This window comes from Schistocerca nitens, chromosome 3 (assembly GCF_023898315.1).
Source record: "Schistocerca nitens isolate TAMUIC-IGC-003100 chromosome 3, iqSchNite1.1, whole genome shotgun sequence".
Lineage (NCBI taxonomy): Eukaryota > Metazoa > Arthropoda > Insecta > Orthoptera > Acrididae > Schistocerca > Schistocerca nitens.
Window position 1 is genome coordinate 76,129,669 of NC_064616.1, and position 26,429 is coordinate 76,156,097.

The 26,429-nt window shown below is 40.7% G+C and overlaps 1 protein-coding gene across 2 annotated transcripts in view; it reads left to right on the forward strand.

Annotated features, from left to right (window-relative positions):
- Positions 1–26,429, forward strand: part of LOC126249438 (probable arginine--tRNA ligase, mitochondrial) — a 69,363-nt gene that overhangs the window by 38,279 nt on the left and 4,655 nt on the right. For both annotated transcript variants that reach the window (XM_049951090.1, XM_049951091.1), the window contains exons 3-6: positions 6,004–6,836; positions 11,126–11,247; positions 12,138–12,286; positions 13,134–13,208. In XM_049951090.1, coding sequence (XP_049807047.1) covers positions 6,004–6,836; positions 11,126–11,247; positions 12,138–12,286; positions 13,134–13,208 — 1,179 coding nt within the window. The remainder of the gene's footprint in view (positions 1–6,003; positions 6,837–11,125; positions 11,248–12,137; positions 12,287–13,133; positions 13,209–26,429) is intronic.

Below are 26,429 nucleotides of genomic sequence, written 5' to 3' on the forward strand. Positions count from 1 at the left end.
ACTGAAGTGATCCACTGCGCCAGTGAAGCGTCCATCCCACAGTCCATGGGATAACCGAAGCGGCAGCCTGTCCCTTGGTGGAGCGACGAATGCCACTCTGCAATCAGGGCTAGGCGGGCAGCTCTGCGTAGGTTCAAATGCCAGCCAACTGTAGAGAACCTTGCAGCCTTTCGGGTGGCGAGGGCAAAGTGTCGTCGGATTATACGAGAGAGCAAGAAGAGGTCGTGGCAGCAGTTCCTGAACACAATTAATCGTTCTACATGAAGTTCCATTGTATGGGAGACCATCAGGAGGATTTCTGGGAGAGGTGGGAGGTGCCCTATGGCTGCTATAATGTGGAATGGTACTCTCCAAACGACCCCAAAAGATATTGCCCAGTCTATGGCGGCTCATTTTGCAGCTATTACTGCAACCGCCAGTCAGAATCCAGCTTTCCAGCCCCACAGAGTGGCTGCTGAGAGGAGCAGTTTTGACTTCCGCTCACTCAATACAGAAGAGTACAACTGCCCATTTTACATGTGGGAACTGGATTCTGCATTGTGTGGGGTTCGTGATACATCCCCTGGTCAGGATAGAATCCACTATAGCATGCTGCGGCACCTCACAGGGAGAAATAAAGAAATCCTCCTCCGACTTTTTAATCTTGTTTGGATGTCCGGTCACTTCCCCGACTCGTGGCGTGAAGCAGTTTTAATTCCTCTTTTAAAACCTGGAAAAGACCGCACATGCCCGGGTAGTTATCGTAGTATTGCCCTCACTAGCTGCGTGGGAAAGACCTTGGAGCGGATGGTCAACCGCCGCCTTATCTGGATGTTAGAATCCAGACAACTCCTTTTAGTCGCTTTCAGTGTGGGTTCAGGAGGTATCGCTCAACCGTTGATAACCTGGCCCTCCTGGAGGCGGCTATACAACAGGCTTTCCTGTGCCAGCATCACCTCTTGGGAATATTTTTTGACATTGAAAAGGCATACGACACTACTTGGAGGCATCTTATCATCAGGCAGCTCCACGAATGGGTTTTTCGTGGATGTCTTCCCAATTTTATTCGGTCCTTCCTGTCGCCACGTTATTTTCGGTACCGAGTCAGAGACGTACTGTCTAGTCGCTTTGAACAAGAGAACGGTGTCCCTCAAGGTAGTGTTTTAAGTGTGACAGTCTTTGCTATTGCTATTAATAGTATTACGTCTGTTGTGAAAAGTCCTGTACAGTGTTCCTTGTTTGTGGACGATTTCTCTGTATTTTGCTCTTCTTCAAGCCTTGCAACGACGACTCGTCAGTTGCAACTCACTCTGTGCGACGTTTGGATTAATGGGCACAGCAGAATGGTTTTAAGTTTTCAACTGATAAGTCGGTGTGTGTTCTTTTTAACCATTCTCGTTCCATTTTTGACTTACCTGAGTTGAGGATGAGGGACACCGTTCTGAATTTTAAAGACACGGTGAAGTTTCTGGGCTTCACTTTTGATTCTAAGCTTACGTGGCTGCCACACATTAAGGAACTGAAAAAATGGTCTCTTAAGGCGCTGTCTATTTTAAAATGTCTTAGTCACCACACACGGGGAGCAGACAGGGCTTGTCTGCTCCGGTTTTACAGAGCCTTCGTGCGGTCCCGGCTTGATTATGGATGCACGGTGTATGGGTCTGCAAGACCCACTTATTTGAAGCTGTTGGATGTGGTGCAGCATGAGGGGGATTTGGTTGGTCACTGGGGCATTCAGAATGAGCCTCATACCGAGCCTCTGTGCAGAGGCAGGTGAACCGCCACTTCACCTCCGGCGGCGTCTACTAATGGTGCGCCAGGCCTATCAAACATTATCCACACCATACACACCTGCATACCACACTGTTGCTCGGCCTCTACTGGAAAGGCTTTTTCGCAATCGGCAATGAGCAACAAGGCCCTATGGGATTCGTGCAAAGGATTGCATTTTAGAGATGGGTGTGGCCGGTTTTAATGTTTCACGTTGAGGTTGGAGCAGATATCCACCTTGGCTCCTCCAGAGCCCCAGACTGATTTTAGATTTGGCAAATTTTAAGAAAGACAGTACATCAAATTTTACTTTCAAAGCTTTGTTTTTTAACATTTTAGATAGGCATCATGATTTTACAGTAGTCTACACTGATGGATCCCAACAGGGGGATTTTCTTGGCTGCTCAGTAGTGTTCCCTGAACGTGTCATCAGGATTCACCTTCCCCGGGAATACACTGTTTTTTCCGCAGAACTTCACGCGATCCTGAAGGCATTGGAGCAGATACGGTGTACTCAGGGCAAACACTTCCTAATTTGCTCTGACTCACTGAGCGCATTACAGTCACTGAAGAACCTGTACCCAGCGGAGAAGTTGGAACAGCTGATTTACGACCAACTGTACATCCTCCAACGACAGGGCAAGCAAGTGTCCTTTTGCTGGGTGCCAGGGCATGTGGGCATACGGGGAAATGAACAAGGTCGTTTCTGTGCTGCGGCGGAAGTATCTGCAATTGTGGGAGGAGGAATGGTTGGCGGTGAGGGAAAATAAGCTGCGGTTGGTGAAACCCACCATCCAGACGTGGTGTTCCTCCTGCCGGTCACCTAGGCGTGACGAAGTGACCCTTACACGTCTTCGCGTAGGGCACTGTCCTCTTACGCATAACTTCTTACTACGGCGAGAGGAACTCCCGCTGTGTGATGCCTGTGGCGTACGAATCACTGAACGCCACATTTTAGTTGAGTGTGATTTATATCGTTCTGTCAGGGCGGAAGTTAATATTAGTGGGGATCTGCCCTCGATTTTAGCCGATGACGAGGCGAGTGTCAAGAAAGTTTTAAGGTACTGTAATGTTTCTGGGCTTCAGCCTAAAATTTTAGGTTGGAATTTTTAGTGTGTTGCCGAGTGGCTGATCACTCCTTTTTATTCTTGTAATAGGCCAGTTCCAAACATGTGCTATGTATTTCATTTTAACCCCTTCCCCTTCATTCTCTTTATGTGCTGCTTTCCACTTTGCTACTGTTGACATGCACACTGCCTATGTAGACTGTCACCTTTAATTTTAGTCCTATTTTTGCACTTGCTGCATTTTAGTGACACTCATCCGTTGTTGTTTCCGTTCGGGTGCTAAAGACTACACTGTTGGGCGCCCATAACACCATATCCATGCATCCATCCATCCATCCATCAAAACCAATTGCAAAATGATTTAGACAAGATATCTGTAAGGTGCAAAAAGTGGCAGTTGACTCTAAATATTTAAAAGTATGGAATCATCCACTTGTGTTCCAAAGGAATCCACTAAATTTCGGTTACACAATAAATCTCACAAAATATACAGTGAATTCAACTAAATATTACGGATTACAATTGGGAGTAATTTAAATTGGAACACTCACATAGATAATGTTGTGTAGTGAGCGAACCAAAAACTGTGATTTATTGGCAGAACACTTAGAAAATGTAACAGTTATACTAAAGTGACTTCCTACACTACACTTCTGTCCTCTTCTGGAGTATTGCTGTCTGGTGTGTGATCTGAATCAGATAGGGTTGACAAAGGACATTGAGAAAGTTCAAACAAGGGCAGCTTGTTTTGCATTATTACAAAATTTGCGAGGTAGCGTCACAGACATGATATGCAAGATGAGATAGCAATCATTAAAACGAAGGTGTATTTCATTGCAGTGAGATCTTTTCATGTAATCTGAAGTGGCAACTTCCAAATGCAAAAATATTTTCTAAACACCCACCTGTGCCGGAAGAAATGATCATCGTAATGAAATCAGAGAGATCAGATCTTACATGGAAAGATTTAATTGTTCGTTTTTTCCCGTGCAATGTTTGATAGTGAAATGGTAGAGAAATAACTCGAATGTGATTCGATGAACCATCTGGCAGATACTTAATTGTGAATTACCAAGTAATAATGTAGATATTGTCATATCTGATCATTTTACACAAGAGAATAGTGGCCCTCAAGGTAGTGTTTTAAGTGTGGATACATTTTCAGTACCTATAGGAGTACACAAATTGGCTACAGATGACAGGAAGCAAGAGAAATGGGGAAATATGGGGAAATAATAACTGGTTTTAAGTTTTTGATGGAAAAAGAAAATATTTGTGTGTGTGTGTGTGTGTGTGTGTGTGTGTGTAAGTACAGCACACACACCCATGACCAAGGGAGGACTCGAACGTCCGATGGGGGGAGCCGTGTGTACCGTGACAAGACGCCTCAGACCGCGTGGTGCAGCAATGTCTCATTCTCAGCATCTGTGCAGAGGTTGGTGAGCCACCAGTTCACATCATCTGGCAGCTCCTCATGATGCAGCAAGCATACAGAATGTATTCTTACTCCAGTATCAGCATATCATATAATTGCTCACTTACCCATGGAACTTCTTTTCAGTAATTGCCTGGAGAAACAAGACCATATGTGCTTTTTGCAAAGATCAATCTTTAACAAATAAGTGTGATGAATACTAATGGTTTATGCCAAGGTTACAGTAAATCGCCATCATGGCTTGTTTTAGGAGGTTCATAGGGTCTTGAATTTGACAAATTTTAGGAGAAAAAGCACTGAAAGTGTGATTTTTCATTCTTTCCTTTTAAATTTATCACATTTCATTACCACATTAACTGATGGACCAACTCAGTGAAACTAACATGGCTGTCACCAATTTTCTCAGATCATGTCTTTTGGATATGTCTACCAGATAAATTTACAGTGAATAATGCTGAGTAGTATGTGATTCTGAATACTCTACAGCAGATGAGGTGGGACCAAAGGAATAAGTTTTTAACACATTGAGTCCTCTCATTTTCTTCAGGTCCTTCAGCACAAGTATCTAGCAGAGAAAATAGTCCAGTACATAATGAATTGTAAGAAACTGTCACAGCTATATTGATACACATTTATCATGTCACAACAGATTTCAGGTTTCGTTTGAAAGAACATGATCAATTGCACAGCCAACAGTCTTCATAACAAATCCCCATAGAGTTGTCAGTATCATAATTTAAGAAGTCCAGTAATTTTAAAGGCAAATTCTGAAATGTGATGTGTGTATAAACACTGTGTTGACTGCCTGGTAGAAGCACATCAAGCAGTGCACCATATTTTAAAGAAGTTTATTTTGTAAAAGTTTGTGGAGGCAGACTTCCATGCCCTCTACTTTAGCTCATGGCAAGTGTGGTAAAACTTTTCTAAAAATTTTATATTGTCTGGAGTTCAATCAAACCTTATAAACTGAAGCTTTTAGTGTGTCACTGAATTGCTGACTCATCTATTAAGTTATCAGGCAGCTACATGTATGTGCTTTTGTAGGTTATGCTCTTCTCTTTGATTATTGTCCTTTTAAATAACAATATCTACTCAACCAATTACTGTCACTAGACCAGTTACTTCAGGAATTGCTTATGACATTACCTTTGCAGCTACATTTTTCAGTAGATAAAGCAAATAAGTATATGGAGTCTGAAGACCTGATTATAAATTTTCCAGTTGCATCATCGTATCATAATGTGCACAACAAAGCTAGAGGGCAATACTGTTGTGTAAACACCAACAACAAAGAATCAGAAACCCAGATGAGCAACTAAAGCGAACAGAGGAGAACATGGGCTGGATAGCAAACAACCCTTTTTGGTGTATTAATAAAAACAAATTTCTTTTTTCGAATTATGAATGTACTCTCCTTAAAATTGTGTGTGATGCCTTCATTTATATTAAAAGTACTGTATTAAATTATGTGTGTAGTAGCAATAATGTCATAGGTACCAGTCATATACCACATTTGATTCTGTAAAATTGGGTCTGAAATGTTTTATTTTGCAATAACTTGGTACTTGTTGTTTTTTTGTGATAACTAGTTGAATGGAAAAATGGTGTTTCATGTTTAGAAGGGAAAAATAGCAGCATTCTGTTAATCCTTTGGTATATTGCTGTTCATTTATACACATGATTTACAGAGAGTAGTTTTTAGTTACTCAGTAGTTGCAACTATCTGTCTAACAAAGTTTTCTTTAATTTCAGTTCCCCAAACATTGCAAAGCCGTTTCATGTGGGTCATTTGCGTTCAACAGTAATAGGAAATTTTATTTCAAAATTACATGAGTACCTAACATTTGATGTACTGAAGCTGAACTACCTTGGTGACTGGGGTACTCAGATGGGCTTGTTAGCAGTTGGACTGGACATGCTAAAATATTCAGATGATGTAGTTAAACAAAATCCAATTGGTACCCTGTATGAGGCATATGTGACTGCAAATAAAGAGGCAGAACACAATCCAGAAATCCATGTTCAGGCTCGAAAAATATTTGAACAGATGGAAAATGCAGATTCTGAGGAACTGGGAAAATGGCAACTATTTCGCAAGTATTCAGTAAATGAGCTGGAAAAAACGTACAGAAGATTGGGAATAAAATATGACGATTTCCACTGGGAGTCAATGTATAGAGCTAAGCACATTGGTTGGGTAATGGAAATGATGGAAGAAAATGGGTTTGTGCAGACACAAGAAGATGGGAAATGTGTTATTGATTTAAACGGAAGAAAAGTTACTATTGTAAAAAGTGATGGGTCAATGCTTTATTTAACCAGAGACATCGCAGCAGCAATAGAACGATACAGGAGGTTTAACTTTGATGAGATGATATATGTTGTAGAGAATGGCCAAAGTGATCATCTTTCAACTTTGTTCACAACACTTAAGAAACTTGGGCTGCCATGGGCACATACTCTCAAACACGTAAAATTTGGTAGAATCCATGGAATGAGTACCAGACGTGGACAGACTGTCTTCTTAAAAGATGTTCTGGATGAAGCAGAATTAATCATGAAGAATAAACAAAATAAATCTGCTAGTATGTAAGTTTTATTTCATTGCACTGAATAAGTTCTAATTTTTTAAGTTTCAAAATTTTGATCAATTAAAGAAAAAAGATTGCTACTTATCTTAGTGTTCTTAGCTTTTTAATTGTTTATTTCATAGATTAAAATTCTTACAATAAGGTGTAATCCCTTACTCCTATTCCTTAATGTATAACTGAAGTGGATTTTAATTTCTATAACGTTAATTCTACTTACCTGTACCACTTGCTTATTCAGTTATTTAATGCTTCTTCTAAATGATCAGAACTTGGGGCTGTGTGATTCCCTGCTTACATGTTTATCGTCATAGTTTGAAAGGAAAAAATATATATCTTTGTATATTACCCTGCCAGGAGGTGGGGACTAGCAGCTCTTTTGTGAGTTAATGCGTTGGTGGGGATGGAACTCTACAAGCAGCCATATGGTGCATGGTGGAGGGTACCTTGTGCCACTATTAGTCATTTACTATCCTTTTCTACACGTAAATAGTGAGAAAAAACAACTGTCTGTATGCCTCTGTGCGAGCCCTAATTTCTCTTATGTTATCCTTATACATAACTATGTAGGTGTCAGTAGAATCATTCTGTGGTCAGCATCAGATGCTGGTTGTCTTAAATTTTCTTAATAGTGTTCCATGAAAAGAATGGTGTCGTCCCTCCAGGGATTCCCATTTGAGTTTTTGAAGCATCTCCGTAATACTCGCATGTTTATCTAACCCACTAGTAACAAATCTAGTAGCCTGCCTCTGAGCTGCTTCAATGTCTTCCTTTAATATGATCTAGTGGGGATCTCGAACACTTGAGCGGTACTCAAAAATGGCTGACATAGTATTTTGAATGCGATCTCCTTTGCAGGTTAACTGCATGTCCTAAAATTTACTTAATAAACTGAAGTCAACAATTTGCATTCCCTGTAACCTCTATCTCTCATATTTGGTCTGTAGGACAGACTCTGTTTTGACAATCTATTACATTGATTATGGCTTTTCTCACTTTATTTATGTTATGAGAGTTATTTCACATAAAACGTGTTTGGTCTCTACATCCAGGTTTGACCTCCACCATTTCAAAATTTGTCATAGAAGCAACCAGTCCCTATGGAGGCATAAAGTACCCACACAGTGATAGCCCCGTGACTATGCAGGGATCACACTATCAGTGCACAAGCTGCTAACTCCCCAGACATGCTGAGAGGTATGCGGCCATGAGGCTCTGGCAGTGTATCCAGACAGACCTGAACGCTTCATTGCAGATTGCTACAACCCTAAGAACTTTCCCTCCCTGCTCACAGCATAAGAGGAAACAAAATTAAGTGAACTGCAAAAACTTACTCGCATCAGTTCGTGGTTTGCAACTGAACATATGGGGAATTCGTTCTATCTACAAAACCCACGTTCTTTGTAGATAATATCAAAAATGCATTAAGTCTCATATGTCGAGGCCTACCTAACAAAAAGGTTAACATGAACATTTATCCTTTAGAACTCCCTCTCTTAGCTGCAGAGGCATGGAAAGGAGGTGATGTTCTGTTGTATGCTAGAGAATAAGTGAATTCTGGACAGCAAACTGTTATAAGTAACAGCCATGGTTGCATGTTGTATTCCAACTGCCACTGTGCAGTTTCCATACATACAGTGTCGTTGCTCTTCTGGCATAGAATTGTGCAACAGGGAGAAAATAAAGGGCTGGAGGGAAGGGATAACAAGCAGCCATGAATGAAACCAACCTAGCAATAAGGGAGCTCCTGCCAATGACTGAAGCAAGGCTAAATGAATGGGAATATTGAGAAAACCCAGATGTCAAAAAACTTTTTCAGGAGATACAAAAACATTCTAGATCTTAAAATTATGCTGAAACTCCATTTTTCCTATTTTTCATTAAAATGAGTTTAGAGGAAAGGATGCCAATGCACGGTAGACCATTTTGATAAATTTTCTTTACGTTGAGTTAAAATTACTCAACTCATACTTTCTTGTTAGTATGCACAAAAATCAAACAAATTATGCCTGTTTTCTGTTCCCTTTGGCATTATACTCCACACATTGACAATTCTTTGACACATGTTGGCCAGTTTTATATATGAGAGTAGAAGTTCTGGACAGTTTGTTCTTTTGATAGAAATGGTATAAAGCACCTTAGGTTCACTTTCTTCTCATTTATAGACACATGATCTTGATAGGCCTGACTTACAGGGCTTAGTGGAATTACAGAAGGATCAGCCAGCTAGAATGTGTGCTTTTCTGCTCCATCAATGAATGGTCTAACTTTAACAACACCAAGACTTCCATGTGAATATCACAACTGCATGAATTCTGTTATGTGAGAGTGCTGTTTGTTATTTCTTTGTGTAGGCCTTTCTCGAGTTTCAACAGCAGTAGCATTCTTTTGATAGAACTTTGGCCACCATTCCTTTAAATTTAATGTCTCTTCTGTTTTTGGTATTTTCAATTCAAAATTCAACTTTGTGCTGGACTCTTAGTTCTGCATATTCTTTTGGCAAATATCTTCTAGTCACCTTCCTAATGTTCCTTTTTACCATGCTGAAAAAAGTAATGGGTAGAAAGTATTGGACAATGAAGAGAAATGTTTCCTGTGCCACAAGCATTAAACAAAATCCTATCACTGCATGGTTTTTATTTTGGCCTCCAAACGAGGCAAAGAACAAGTAATGGTGTTTAATGTGTTGTCCAACATTTCCATTTCTGTAATCAAAAAGATACGGGCAAACTTCATCGACCTTTTCAGTGCTATTCTTTCATGATAGAGATAAAGCCTGGCTCTTCCACTTTATAATTCACACACGTGAAAGACATTTTCTGTAAGCTGAGGCAAGTCAAACATGTCTTGTATTGGTATCTGAGGCAGTTGCAGGTTCTGCATAAAATCAAACAAGAGGTCTGTAATGGTGGAATCTGTTTCAGTTTCCTATTTACTTGTACACTATTAACTCAGCTGTTGCTGCCCTTTCAGTGTCATCATTCAGTGATGGATTTTTGACAATACTATGAGAAGAATAGATTGCTGCTCACCATATAGTGGAGATGTTGAGTCGCAGACAGGCACAACAACAAGACTATTAAACATGTAAGCTTTCAGCCAGAAGGCCTTCTTCTGAAATAGACACACACATTCATGCAAACTCAGCTCACACACACATGACCACTATCTCTGGCTGCTGAGACAAGTCTGCTGACAACTTAAAATTTTGAGAAATCCTACAACTTTTGTACATGTTGGGTTTCTCTTCAGTTAGGCGATATGATGGCTACATAACAACAAAGAAAATGACAGAACATATGGTGTTTATATCATGATAGACCTACATGTCTAAAGTACAAAATCATAGGTAACTCAATTTTTCCACAAAATGGACATGTGGGATTTCTAAATTTTCCAGTTCAAATGCTCTCTAATTGCCTTCTGATTGGACACTATCCTTTTGAAACATGTACTCTACTCTTACTCTGCTGAGAGAACCAATTGGAGTGTAATGTTCGTGGCATATGAATACCACTATACGTCTATTTGAAAGAGTACATCCAGCTTGTATGTGGTAGACTGTGGTGAGCGTGGACACTTGCCTCTGTTTTGGACAATGATACCAGAAGAGCCAGCTGCATTATAAGGTTTTGTGTGACATCCACACGATTTTTAATGGTTTTTAGTGTAAGTGGCCCAGAAGAAATTTGCACATTCATTTTCTGTTTGTTCTGAATTTTGAGAGATAATTAACAATTGATATTTCTGTAGCACCCAAAAAAAAGTTATAAATGAACTTGCACTAGACATTTGTACATCAAACAAATCTACAAATTTGCAATGATTTGCTAATTTTGATTTGGGTTTTGGCTGCAGTAATGTGTTAATGTGTCACCTGTGATCAGAAATTTAAAAAAAATATAGGTCACACCAAGAGTGACAGAGTAAGTTTTGCAATGCATGCAGCCTTTGCCGTCATCAGGTACCCTCGGTGGTCAGACCGCGAGATGCCATTGTTGTACGTGTTCTACGTAGTTGTCGGTTGTTTTGTATTAAGTTAATTGGTCTTCTCATATTGTAGCTTATCACTTTTTTTTCACAACTGTGTTTTCCATTTTTTTTTCCAAAAAGCTGAGTTATTTTTATCAAATGAAGTTTGTCACATGTTATTGTCAAAATCTGCAGCTCTGAATTTCTGTAATGTTAGAGCACCTATTCTGGTGGTTGTTAAGTAAAAAGCTTGAAGGTGTTTCGGCAGCCTAAGTATCTCGTTAAAACTGTCATTTTTATGTATATCTATATAGCAACCAGACAAGACATGGCAGAAGATACAGCTGATGTCCTAGGAATGTCAGCAGTAATCATCAATGACTTGAAACAGAGAAGGCTAAAAGATTATGAGTTTAATTGGAACAAAGCTTTGCAGGTAAGGGGAAATGAATTTCCTCTTTCTTTCTGTCATATTAAATATTCCTTCAGAATGTTCTTGGGTGGGTGTTAAATTTAATAATAAATAACATTTTTCACTCTCACTGCAGAATATACTCTATTAAAAACATTAAAGGTATATCATACATTATGATGATAGAATGGTAACACTTTCTACACTCTTTCTCCCATGTACTGTTTTAATGCATGAAAGTTGTTGGATTGCTTGTGACAGTTGCCAGCAGGTTGCACATCTGAGCTCTCTCTTAGAGATAATGTCATTTTCTCATACCCACAGATAACTATGATGTAACCAGTGGTAATTAATGTGCTTTTGTAAGGCAGAACATTATTCTGATTCTTCTCAGCAAAGTTATTCCTGTTAATGCCACTTTTTAAAAACAAGCAGTTATATGAGGAGCCAGAGATCAGTTTTGGGAGATCATTTATTTTTACTTGTTAAGAAATTCAAATTTTGTGGTTGTTTTCATGGTAGAAAGTAAAGGATGCACGGGAGAGAGATTATTATACAACTAACTAATGTCACTTTAACTACAGAGTACATTAACAAGTGTTAAATGTTAGAACAATGCATAATACATGTAAGATTACAAAGAAAGTATTTTATATTACTATCACACCAATGTATGTGAATGTTTAGCAAGCTGTAGACGAATGTATGTGAAATACACACTAAGATTAATGGAGTGATATTATATAATCACTAATAATCACACTATAATCTCTAATTCAGTACATATTACATTATCTTTGGTTTTATATTTCTTACTGAAGTATCAACTTTTGCATTGATTAGTTCATTAAGTTGAAATCAGTGTTAATTGTCGCTGCAACTGAGTTATTGTCTGTCATGGAATTTTGTTTTAGGTTGAAGGTGACACTGGTATAAGGCTGCAGTATACTCATTGTCGGCTCTGGAACCTTGAGAAAAACAGTGGTGCCTCACTAGCATATAATTGCGATCCTTCTGTTCTTAATGAGCTGGAGGCTATTGTATTGGTCAGAGAAATAGCAAGGTTAGTGTTATAGCTGCACTAATGAATTTTTATACTAAATATCAGACCTCAGACTTTTAAAAACTCTGATGAGAAGTTAGTTCTGGAACTTTTCTTTTTAAAGTTAAGAATTGTCAAAAGGTAATTTTACGTATTATAATTTTTAACATCCACATGTAGAATAATAAAACAGTTTCAAATAATGAAATGCAGCTGGCATTGTCAGAAGAGCATTCCATCCCATTGAAATGCTCCCTTTTTGTGATACAGATATCATCTGAAAATCCATTAACCACATATATAGAGCACGATAACTTTCACAAGATGGTGCAGTCAAATTCAAGAAGGATGAGATTTAAATCCCCTTATGGTCACCCTGGTTTTGGTTTCCTTTTGTTTCCATAACTTACTTTATGCAACTTCTGGGATCATTCTTTCAATAAGGTCAATACCAATACCTGCCCATTTCTTCTCTTACCCTTGTGGCATTGTAATATCCCATTAAAATCCCACAATTCTTGTAGACAGAATGACAGTGGAGTGGTGTTTCTTGTAGTCTCTCTCTCTCTCTCTCTCTCTCTCTCTCTCTCTCTGTGTGTGTGTGTGTGTGTGTGTGTGTGTGTCATTCTGCAGGAAGTTTTTCCCATTTGTGATGTTCTGATATATACCAATATATAAAAATTGAAAAGAATGCAATAAACTGTGTTTGATTGCTGTAAGCAGGAAATTATGTGATTTTTGTCACATCATTTTTGGGGACAAAATCTAAAAATATTTGCAGCAATATCATATGTCATATGTGTTGTATAAATTGATTACTGCATGGTGCAAAGTAAGAATAAATTAACATTTGAGTCTTTCCTCTTAGATTTGAAGAAGTGTTATTGAAGACCTACAGTGAACTTGAAGCTTGCCATCTTGTACAGTATCTTTTTCACATTTGGTAAGTATGTTTGGTCAGTCTTACATGAACCATTTACAGTAAAACTTGAGTTGATTTGAGACAGAAATTATGATGCTGATAAGATTTCAGAATTTTGATGTAGTACACTGCTGGTCACCGTAAATGCAACACCCTGAAGGAAGCATCCGAATCAAGTGAAATTTACACCATGGGTTTGCAGCGATGAGATATACATCTGATTAGAATTTCAGCGCAGACGCACATCACGTGCGCCTGTGGCGCCACCTCATAGCGCCATTTAATGCTTGGCGATTTCGACGAGTGTACGTTCGGCACGTGTGTTTACCTTGTGGTTGTTTCACAAGACGATCAGTTATGCCTCGTAGACAACAGCGAACATCGTTTGATCAAGTATCCGAGTTCGACAGAGGAAGGATAGTGGCTTACCGAGATTGTGGATTGTCATACAGAGAAATCGCTAGTCGTGTTGGACGAAACCAAACAACTGTAATGCGGATATGTGACCGTTGGATGCAGGAGGGTACGACGGACCGACGTGGTCGATCGCATTCACCTCGGTGCACCACTGCACGTGCTGATAGGCAAATTGTGCGCATGGCAGTGACGGATCGCTCAGTGACATCCCGAACCATAGCACAGCACATTGCGTCTGTAACGCATCATCCAGTGTCTGCGCGTACCATTCGACGCCGTTTACAGCAGAGTGGTCTGTCCGCAAGTCGTCCATTGCTTCGTCTACCATTGACGCAGAACCACAGACGTCTCCGTCGCCAATGGTGTGATGACAGACGGATGTGGACGGCAGAATGGAATGACGTTGTCTTTACTGACGAGGCACGCTTCTGTCTGCAGCACCAAGATGGTCGGATTCGAGTGTGGAGACACCGTGGAGAGAGGATGCTGGACAGCTGCATTATGCACCGCCACACTGGTCTTGCACCGGGTATTATGGTATGGGGCGGTATTGGATATTACTCTCGCACGCCTCTAGTACGCATTGCCGGTACTTTAAATAGCCGGCGCTCCATATCCGAGGTGCTGGAGCCAGTTGTCCTTCCTTACCTTCAGGGCTCGGCCACAGCCATATTTTAACAGGATAATGCGCGACCACACGTGGCACGCATTATCCAAATGTTCTTCGTGAATAACCAGATTGAAGTGCTTCCCTGGCCGGCTCGCTCTCCGGATCTTTCGCCGATAGAAAACATGTGGTCCATGGTTGCTCGAGTGACCCAGATTATATCCCCAGCTGCCACACCAGATGATCTTTGGCAACGTGTGGAAGCTGCTTGGGCTGCTGTACCCCAGGAACACATCCAACGTCTCTTTGACTCAATGCCGAGACGTGTGGCAGCGGTGATCTCCAACAATGGCGGCTACTCTGGCTACTGATTCTGGCAGGAACCACATGTCACAGACGTCTGTAAACGTAATCATTTGATACTTGGTCAACATGTTATCTACAAAATAAATTTTGTTGTGCTACCTCTTGTCTTTCTTGGTGTTGCATTTACGGTGGCCAGCAGTGTAGTCGAGGACTTTATAGTGTGGATTTCCTTCTCTGGGCACCATGTTTGTCATTTGTTAACTTGCCTGCCAACTGACTTGTTTCAAAGTTAAGAGTTTTGCAACAGCTCCTCCCTCAAACTACAAATACTTTTCACCCACTTGTAGACAAACCTTGTATGTGTTTCTTTGATTGATGAGGTGTGTGCATGAGGCTGGTACAGTGCAACATTTATCAGCCTTTGAAAGATGACTTACCTACAAACCCTTATTCTTCCCCCAATGTCTTATCAAAGAAAGTTCATAGATTTACTGTAAAATTGGTGACACAAAAACTATTCCAAGCATGTGCAGCACACAAACATTAAGTAATGTAGCTTTTCCAATATTTATTGTCACTATAGACAGTATGAAGATCAGTTCCAGTTTGCACATAAAATTGTTTATCCAGGCAAGTACTTTCACCTTATCAGTCATAGGTATAATATCAACAGAACCTTCACAGTGCCAGTCACTGTTGAACTTTGTCACAACAAACACAACAGCAGTAGCTTCCGTTTAGCTAGTCTGTAAGTACACCACGTCTCTTGATATATGACACACATAAACAAATGTTTTCTACTACATAGTACATAATTGGAGTCCCAAATTATTCACATATTGACTCGAAGTAAGAACAATGGTTAATACTGTTCACTAGTTGAAGTTAACAAAGTAATAGTGTACCATGGGTGTGAATGTGTGCGTACTGATGAGACTTCCATGGATATGCTAATTGAGGACATTATTGTTAATACCACCAAAGATGTTGTTTGTATACTAAACAGGTGCAAACTTCAACATAATAATGACTAGCCACAAATTCTCAGACTTTCGCATTGATGATGCCTCTAAGGTTTCCAGAACTAGACTGACTATTTTGGAGTGGATTGTGAAATATAAGGGCTGGCGTATGAACATGTTGCGATTTTGAAAACCACATAATACTTTGAAAAACTGCTAGATTAAATTTTACTTATTGGACTGAGCTTTATGTTCAAATAAGAATTTGTTTTATAAAATAAACAATTAGTTAGTAATGTACAAAAAGTTCCTGAACTATTTTGTGTGTCTACACTGTGAATTACCTGTTTACAAGTATAGCAGTCATATTTAAACTTAACATCATTTATGTTAATTTCAACAAATTGTTAATTAATGGTGTTATTCAGTTCATAAAAAATTAGGTCAGTAGAAGTGTCGTAGTAAAACTTGGGAATTTAACAGGCATAATGGCATAAAAGGCAACAGTAGTTTTGGATGTGTCCGGACTTTGATTGCAGTTATCTCCTAAGTTATTTACTTTTAGGATAACTGAAATTGTTCTCTATAAAGAGGGGAATCAATGTTCTATTATGAGTGAGATTCCATTCCTAGAAGAACTAATAATTAACTCATTCAAATATCTTCATTACAGAACCTAATTTTCACTCTGCAGGGTTGATACGAAACTTTGTAGCAGATTAAAATTGTGTGCTGGACTGAGTCTTGAACTTCGGGCCCTTTGCCTTTCGCAGGCAAGTGCTCTGCTGACTGAGCTACCCAAGTGTGACTACAAGCTGTGAGGACGGGTCTTGAGTCGTGCTTGGGTAGCTCAGTCGGTAGATCACTTGTCTGAAAAAGGCAAAGGTCCCGAGTTCGAGTCTCGGTCCAGCACACAGTTTTAATCTGCCAGGAAGTTTCATCTTCATTATATACTATAGTAACAATTTCAATTATTAATTACTTTCAAATAATAAGGTCTGCAGAAAGACTAAATATACCATTGCAATCAGTATATGAAAAATTATCACAAGAATAATATATTTGTATGAAACATAGTGTGAATAGTGTTTTGGTACGTGTAGGTACACATTGTTCGTACTTGACCTGTATAGCTGACTTCAGAGCCAAAAAAATTAATTATTAGTAGGAGTGCAATAAGAGCAGATATATAGATTCCAGCTTGCTCTGTTTCACCTTATTACAGATAGATAACTTTTAAAACAAATTGTAAGTGCTGTATTAGGAAGTGTTGATGCAGTAATCTTTCTTCTGGTGTCTACCAAAACCGAAATTAAGATTTTGTGTTTAGTAGTTACATGTTAAACTCTGAAACTTGAATTAAGATGTTCTGGACTACACTTGTGAGCAGCAGAATTTTACACACCTTACTAGTAGAGGATAATGCACCCTTTTGTCTCAGTGCCAACAGTTGTAACTACACTTTGTTGCCAACATGTATGTTGACAGCAGTGTGAACAGGAATGCTACTCCCAACTTCAGACATGCGTACCTGAGACACAACTACTGGAAAGAGTACAGCTTCAATTTCCAAAACATAAATGTATTCAAACACAGATATTTAGCTTCAACAGATTGTTGTAAAATATTCCAAGCCTGTGACAATGCTGCTCTGAGGATAAGTCCAATGCCTGTACAGTACAGTCCTCCATCCGGTGTAGGCACTGATGACCACGATTGGAACTTTTGAAGCACACTGTCAAAGATTCTGTGCAGGAACACTCCCGGGTACACATTCAAAGATACACAACTACACTCCAAGTGTGGAGTGATACCACAACTTCCCACTATTTGTTTCACATGATGTGTGGTATGAAATATAGTTCTGTGCTGCTAATGATCTCTGCAGCTGGCCATTAGAATTGTCAGTCAGATTTGCTTTGCCTGGGCATGTAGGCTGTCTCATTCACCCTCCATTGCTGGAGGGAAGTCTGCCCTGCAGGGTTGTGTATCAGGGTCACAAAATCCCACCCCCCAGTGGAGAGATACGAAGCATATTAAGCATATTCTGTGAGGTTCATTCAAATGAAATATCATCAGTGCGTCTACCTTTGCCTTACACGTAAGGTGGCACCGTGTAACTGCAGATATGGTGGCACCACCTATTTGTAGAGCGACTGACGTGTGTGCACCGTTTGATGTCGCATAGCACCAGTGTGGTTTTACACCAAAGAGAAGGTGGTCACACAAGTTATCGTCCACCACCAAACATGCAGGCGAGTAAGCAGGAACAACGAGGAGTGATTCGATTTTTGGCAGCGGGTGGAGTTGGAGGCTGTGAAATGTGATAGATGAAGGCTGTGTATGGTGAGTACAGTCTCAGTCATTCAAGTACTGTGGAATGGCGCAAATGATTCCTTGAGGGGCGTGAGTCACTGGAAGGCTCATCGTGTCACACCCATGAAATGGTTGTGGAAGTGTATACTTTAGTCTTGGACAACTGCAGAATCACCGTGGACGAGATCCGTCGGTTACCGGGTATTAGCATGAGCACCGCCCACACCGTAATGCATCAACACTTGAACTTTCGAAAAATCTGTGTGCAATGGCTTCCCCACCAACTGACTGCCGAATAGCTCAATACTCAAATGGCGCTGTCTTCGAGTCATCTGCAACATTATCGTGAGGAGGAATATGGCTTTCCATCGCATATTGTCACAGGTGACGTAACATGTTGTTACCCTTTTGAACTGGACAACAAGCATCAGAGCAAGCAGTGGAAACTTGTGACTGCACTACCTCCAAAGAAATCGAAGGCCGCGCTCACCAACCCTGGTAAGGTCATGATGTCCTTTTTTGACCACAAGGGCCCACTGCTTGTCAAGTTCCTGGAACGGAGAACCACCGTCAATGCCCAGCGTTATCCACCCACTTTACAGAATCTTAGATGAGACATCAAGTCGAAACGCTGAGGCATGTTATCCAATGGCATTATCCTCCTACACGATAATGGAGGCCAATGCGGTGATGATGACATTGCAGCAGTTTTGGTGGGAAACACTGGAACATCCACCATACAGTGCCGACCTTTCACCGTGTGACTTTCACGTGTTTGGACCTCTAAAAAAAGCTACTCACAGACATCAATTTGCAACGGACGACGAAGTGTGTGACTGGGTCCAGGGCTGGATCTGACAACAGCCTACTAGCTTCTTCAAGGATGGAATTGACCGGCTCATGGGATAAATTTACCAACAGTTTTGGTGACTATTTTTGAGTATGTGTACTGTGTATAACTACATTTGTGAGTTAATAAAATCGTTACCGTTACTTTACACTAGTGACCGGGTTTCATTTGAATGCCCCTTACACTTCTGCTACTGCTGTGTGTGGGTGAGATCCACCTTTGTGCTGACCTCTGCACTGCCATTGCTGGACTCCAACTTTATAGATTTGGGTTGGGGCGAGGCATCAGTGCTGGTTGACAACTGCTGTTCTGCGACTCCACCTTCCCCCTCCAGGCTTGATATGTTGTCCCTATCTGAAATTGAAGAAGTTTGTAACCTTTGGAATGGAAGTATGTCAGGGATGGAGCTGGCCCACATACTTTCAGCAGTACCACCATCTTACATCATTATTATGTACATTGCGTTTCTCAATGTATGTACCACAGTCTCCAGGTACTACACTTGCTTCCGGTGCTGCTCCTCTGAGTTTATTATTTTATCAGAAACAAAATTCCTTTTCCTACTTCCAAATTCTCTGGCGATATTTACGCCATGCCTACAAGGTGCTGTTCGGGAAAGTAGAGTTCTCATCTTCCATTCATGAGGCGTCTCTGCTGAGGATATGTCATTATGAGGAATGATTCTGTATGAATTGAGAAACAATGTCAGGGCATCTTCCTTATTATAGTTGTGGCTGAGTTTCTTCATTTGTGGTTCAAAAGTCCTGACAAAATGTTTTGTGATATTATTGGATTCAACATCTTTGCACTACAAAGATGTTGGATATTGTTAGCTGTACTGAACTCATTGAAAACATCCTGCTGCAAATACCTGTTTCGCTACTTTAGCTGTTTGGGCTGCACCTGTACCTCTCATTCTAACTGGAAGATGGTGGCAATAGATCAGTGCAGTAACACAATGATATCCACAAAAAAGTCTGTGCGCAACACTTCATCATGTAAGGAATGTGAAAAGCGTGTTCAGAAAAGCATCATTTGTGTGAAATGTAACTTCTGGTGGCATGAAAGATGCACAAAACGTGATTTACAATTTATTAATGACGATTTTTTGTTGTCGTGTTGTGACTGTGAATGTGAAGAAGAGTTGGAACTTACGAAATTTGTGAACTCAAAAACGAAAACATAAAACAATTAAACAGTGATACAGAAACTCTCAAAAACGAAATTGTGTTATTAAAAGAAGAAAATGCGAAACTTTCTATTGAGAAGAAAACATACTCTGAAGTCATTAAATGTAGGCCTACAAGTGAAATTAATGAAGAAAATGAGAAACTCTGTAGTGAAAAACGGTTGTATTCTGAACCCTATAAACAAAACCTTAGTCATTCTCAGAAGACAACACAAAATATGAGAAATAATCCTACGAATTCTGAAAATGAAGGAAAAAAAGGACTCAAAACGTGTGAAACCATCAAACATACACAAATGGCCAAACAAAAGAAACATAAAGAGAACCACTAGGTATGAAGTGAAGCAGTGCATTGAAAACAAATTGCTGTTACTTGGTGATTTTCTTATGAGAAACATCGAAGTCCCGAGCTGTAAAATCGATGTTTGACCTGGGATTAGGCTACATCAGATGAGTAAACACCTGAAAAAACATGTTGAGTACCAAACAAAACGTAAAGGAAGGTGTTCTCATGCATGTGGGGACGAATTATCTTCGCAGCTGCAGTGAAAGTGAGCTGATTAACGAAACAAGAAACAGAATCAGAACTACCAAAAACATCTATCCCGGATCCAAGATAGTGATAAGTGGAATTTTACACAGAAGATCAGTGACTGATACATGCATAGACAGGATAAATGACTGGATACGAAATCAGTGTGATACCTTAGGGACAGTATTTTTAGATCTGAATAAGTTTGTCACCAATAAGTGTCTATGACAAGATGGACTTCATCTGACTAGCTTAGGCTTCAAAACTTGCAGTCAAGTGTTGGCAGATGTGTGCACTTTAATAAAAACCAATGGAAACTGACTGTTAGTTAAGGGGGTTGATAATTTAAATAAGACAACAAAAAATACACTACTGGCCATTAAAATTGCTACACCAAGAAGAAATGCAGATGATAAACGGGTATTCATTCGACAAATATATTATACTAGAACTGACATGTGATTACATTTTCACGCAATTTGGGTGCATAGATCCTGAGAAATCAGTACCCAGAACAATCACCTCTGGCCGTAATAATGGCCTTGATACGCCTGGGCATTGAGCCAAACAGAGCTTGGATGGCTTCAACACGATACCACAGTTCATCAAGAGTAGTGACTCGCATATTGTGACGAGCCAGTTGCTCGGCCACCATTGACCAGACCTTTTCAATTGGTGAGAGATCTGGAGAATGTGCTGGCCAGGGCAGCAGTCGAACACTTTCTGTATCCAGAAAGGCCCGTACATGACCTGCAACATGCGGTCGTGCATTATCCTGCTGAAATGTAGGGTTTCGCAGGGATCGAATGAAGGGTAGAGCCACGGGTCGTAACATATCTGAAATGTAACGTCCACTGTTCAAAGTGCAGTCAATGTGAACAAGAGGTGACCAAGACGTGCAACCAATGGCTCCCCATACCATCACACCGGGTGATACGCCAGTATGGCGATGATGAATACACACTTCCAATGTGCGTTCACCGCGATGTCGTAAAACACGGATGCGACCATCATGATGCTGTAAACAGAACCTGGATTCATCTGAAAAACTGACGTTTTGCCATTGGTGCACCCAGGTTCGTTGTTGAGTACACCATCGCAGGTGCTCCTGTCTGTGATGCAGCGTCAAGGGTAACCACAGCCATGGTCTCCAAGTTGATAGTCCATGCTGCTGCAAACGTCGTCAAACTGTTCGTGCAGATGGTTGTTGTCTTGCAAACATTCCCATCTGTTGACTCAGGGATCAAGACGTGGCTGCACGATCCGTTACAGCCATGCGGATAAGATGCCTGTCATCTCGACTGCTAGTGATACGAGGCCATTGGGATCCAGCACGGCGTTCCGTATTAGCCTCCTTAACCCACCGATTCCATATTCTGCAAACAGTCATTGGATCTTGACCAACGCGAGCAGCAATGTCGCGATACGATAAACCACAACCACGATAGGCTACAATCCGACCTTTATCAAAGTCGGAAACGTGATTGTACGCATTTCTCCTCCTTACACAAGGCATCACAACAACGTTTCACCAGGAAACACCAGTCAACTGCTGTTTGTGTATGAGAAATCGGTAGGAAACTTTCCTCATGTCAGCACGTTGTAGGTGTCGTCACCGGCGCCAACCTTGTGTGAATGCTCTGGAAAGCTAATCATTTGCACATCACATCACAGCATCTTCTTCCTGTCGGTTAAATTCCCAGTCTGTAGCACGTCATCTTCATGGTGTAGCAATTTTAATGGCCAGTTGTGTATTAGACATGTTTCTGCCAGTAAAACAGATCATCCACTGGTATTAGAAGAAAATGAAAAACAAAAGTCAGAAAACAAAGCAAAGGTAGGTGCTCAACAAGTAATCCATAAAAAAAGGTTCATAATTTTATGCTGTTCCATCAGAATGTTCAGGCTCTGTGCAATAAATTAATAGAATTGGAAATAATGCTTTCAAATGAATTAAATGATGCTTCAGTGCTATGTCTTAATGAGCATTTGTTAAGAGAAGGTATATTACAAACAGTAAACATAACAAACTATGAATTGGCAGCGTACACTTGTAGAGAGGAACTTCAATGTCGTAGAAACTACATCTTTGTCAGAAAAGGAATAGCTTACAAAAATACAGAACAACTGAAGACCTAAATAGGGAAATAGATTTTGAAATATCACCCACAGAATTACCATCACACAAAACAACTGTAGTATGCCTTTACAGATCTGATGGAAACATAAAAAACTTTCTTCAACATATGGAAAAACATTAATTATAACTGTAAAAAATAAACAAACACTCCTCATATGCGGTGATTTCAATATAGACTTTAGCAAACCCCATAAAATAAGAGCAGAACTGTTGAACCTCTTAGTTTCTTCATCATCATCATCATCATCATCATCTTGGACAGTTTCCAGCCACTGGCTGGGTCTGTCGGGAACACAAGCCTCTCCATCGTGTTCTGTCTTTCCACCATTCCCCCTCTTCCACCTTCGTCCAGTTCTCTCCTCTTCTCGTCACACATTCCTTCACTCCCTTCACCCATCTATCTCTTGGTCTTCCTCTGGGCCTCTTCCCCTCCAGTTGCAGATCAAACATCCTCTTTGGAATTCTTCCCTCATCCATTCTCTTCATGTGTCCATACCACTGCAATCTTGATTTTTCTATCCTGTCCTGTACTGGTTCCTCCTTTAGTCTTTCCCTCACATACACATTTCACAATCTGTCTCGTCTTGTTACACTCAACCTGCTCCTCTGGAACTTCATTTCACTAGCCTGTATTCTACTTTTGTCGCTTTTGTGCCTTACCCATGTCTCACTTCCGTATGTCAATATGGGGACAAAGTAGGTTCGGTATATAATTCCCTTGGATTTCTGTGGCACCTCCCTGCTCCAAATAAGCCCCCTAATGCATTTGTAGAACTGCCCTGCTTTTCTGCACCTTTCATTTATTTCCATTGCGTTTCCCCCCTTACTTTCAATCATGCTTCCCAGGTACTTGAAGTTCTCTACCACTTGTAGTTTTTCCCCTCCACAAGTTATATCCACATTTGGCCTATTCTTCTTCCTTGTTGTGACAATTATTTCACTTTTCGTTGCAGAGAAATGCATTCCATATTGTGCTGCCGTTGCCTCCCATACATCTAACTGCTCTTGCACCTCCTTCTCGCAATTTCCCCATAACATCAGGTCATCGGCAAAAAGCACTGCTTTCATTTTATGATCTCCAATTGCATCTGATACTTGCTGTAGGATTTCATCCATAACAATAATAAACAATAAAGGCGAAAGTGCACTTCCCTGTCGCAGCCCATTTTCCAGCTTGAACCATGCAGTACGTTCCCTCCCCACTTTCACACAACTCTCACTTCCCTCATACATTTTTCTGACTTTTCGTGTTATCTCTTCATCTATCCCTTTTGCGTTCAGCACATCCCAGAGCTTGTCCCTACAGATACTGTCATACGCCTTCTCAATATCTAAAAAGGCCATGATTAAGTCCTTCCCGTACTCATAGTGCCTTTCCTGCAGTTGCCTTACCGCAAATATGAGGTCCGTTGTTGATCTTCCCGGTCTGAAACCGTACTGCTCCTCTTGCAATCTACTTTCAATACTGCTTCTTATTCTCTTTTCCAGGATCTTTTCATAGATTTTTCCACAGTGGCATAGCAGGGTGATTCCTCTGTAGTTCTCACATCTCCTTTTATCCCCTTTCTTGAAGATCGGGACTATAATTCCTTTCTTCCAATCCTCAGGAATTCTGTTCTCCTTCCACACCACCCTCAGCACTCTGTATAGCCACTGGGTTCCTACTACTCCTGCTGCTCGTATCATATCCACTGTTACTTCGTCCCAACCTGGTGCCTTGCCCCCTTTCATCCTCTTTATGGCTTCTTCCACTTCATTCCAAGTTAGATCATCAATTTCCCCACTATTATAATCGTCTGCTGCCTTAGGCTCTCCATCGCTGTTAGTTACCCGCTTGGCGGCATTCAACAGATCTTCAAAGTACTCCTTCCAAATCTTTTTGAGCTCATGCATTTCCTCCACAACTCTTCCATTATTATCCATGATCCTCAGGCACTCTCTTCTGTCGTTCCTCTTATTTCTTACCATGGTGTAAAGTACTTTTTTATTCCCTTCACTGTCCTCTTCTAACATTCTTGTCCATTTTTCCATCCACTTCTTCTTCTCCGCCCTTACTATGGTCTGTGCCGCTTTCTTGCTTTCCTTATATTTTACCCTAGCTTCCTCTGTTCGGGTCTGGAACCATTCTCTGAAGGCTTTGTTCTTTCGAAGTACTGCCTCTTTACATATATTGTTCCACCATGGGGTTTCCTTACTTCTCCTCTTTGCGCTAGTTCTTCCGCACACAGTCTCAGCTGCCTCAACTAGAGCCCTCTTAAAATCTCCCCATTCTTTTTCCACTGTTCTCTGATCTTCCTTTGGCAGCTTCTTCCTGATCAGTGTCTGGTACTGGGTCCTCCATTCATCCTCTTTCAGCATCCATGTCTTCAACCTTTTCTCCTGTATATCTGTTGCCCTCCTATCTTTTTTCTCTCTCAGGGTGGCTACCAACAGCCGATGGTCACTGTCTAAGGCCTCAGATGGAATGACCTTAACATCTGTGATGCTGCTCATCATCTGCCTATCCACTAGTACATAGTCTACTACTGAAGTTTGGGACCAGTCTCCACTGTACCAAGTTATTTTGTGGCTACTTCTCTTCTTGTACCAGGAATTTGCGATCGCCAGCCCATTCCTCTTGCAGAATTCCAGCAACAATTTTCCTTCTCTATTTCGGTTCCCCCAGCCCTCTGGTCCCATTATCTCCTCGAACCCTTTCCTGTCTGTGCCAACATGTGCATTGAGGTCCCCTATTATAATCTGATTACCTCCATTTAGCTGCTTTTGCATGTCATCTTCAAATTCCTCCTTCTCCTTTTTTGTACACCCCACCTGTGGGGCATATGCTTGGATGATTTCAATGCTTTTTCCTTTCACTCGTACTCTGGCTTTTATCATTCGATCATTGATACCTTCCACCTCCTCCTGCAGACCCTCTCTGACCACTATTGCCACTCCATTTCTTCCCCTCTCATTCCCTATCCAGTACAGTTTACATCCTCTTAGTTTCTTGTAACTTGAAAATCACAATACATTCTCCAACACGAGAAACTTGCTCTACAGCATCCACAATAGACCAAATAATAATTAACTATAATCAACAACATTACAAAGCAGAACTAATAAAGACTGGACTTGGAGACCGATGATTGGTGAAGACGTGTCAGGAGACATTCTGAACAGCAGAGGCATACCAATCTGACTGTCGCCCACGCTACACCATGATAACCAGGAGTGATGGTTTGGAGTGCCATTTCTTTTCATAGCAGAACCAATTTGGTCGTCATTCACAGCACCCTTACAGCACAATGATACGCCAACAATATTCTATACCCCATTTTGTTTCCGTTCATGGCAAGCCATCCTGGGTTTACATTGCAGCAAGATAATGCCTGCCCGCACCCAGCAAGAGTTTCTTGTGCTTGTCTTCATGCTTGACAAACCCCACCTTGCCCATTAAGGTCGCCACATCTCTCCCAAATTGAGAACGTTTGGAGCATTATGGACAGGACCCTCCAACCAGCTCTGGGTTTTGATGATCTAGTGCACCAGTTGGACTGAATTTGACACAATATCCCTCAGTATGGCTTCCAACCACTCCATCAATCAATGCCAAGCTGAATAACTATGTAATAACTATGTAAGGGCCAAAGGTGAACCAACACATTATTAGCCTACTCAATTTGTGAGGCTCTTTCTCTTGAATAAATTACCAGTTTTTTCTGAAATTGTTATCATTTGTTTGTCTGTACATGTACATAACCCCTACTGATTTCTGTCCCATTCAGGCAATGCCTTCGTAGTGCGTATTTATTTCTTTCCTTTTTTTTTAGAGAGGGTATTTTGTCATTATAAGTCAACAGTAATGATGACCATCTTTGCAACATTTGTTGACTTTTGATTGGAATCTGCGCTGCAGGTCTGAATATTGTCACTAAAGGTTT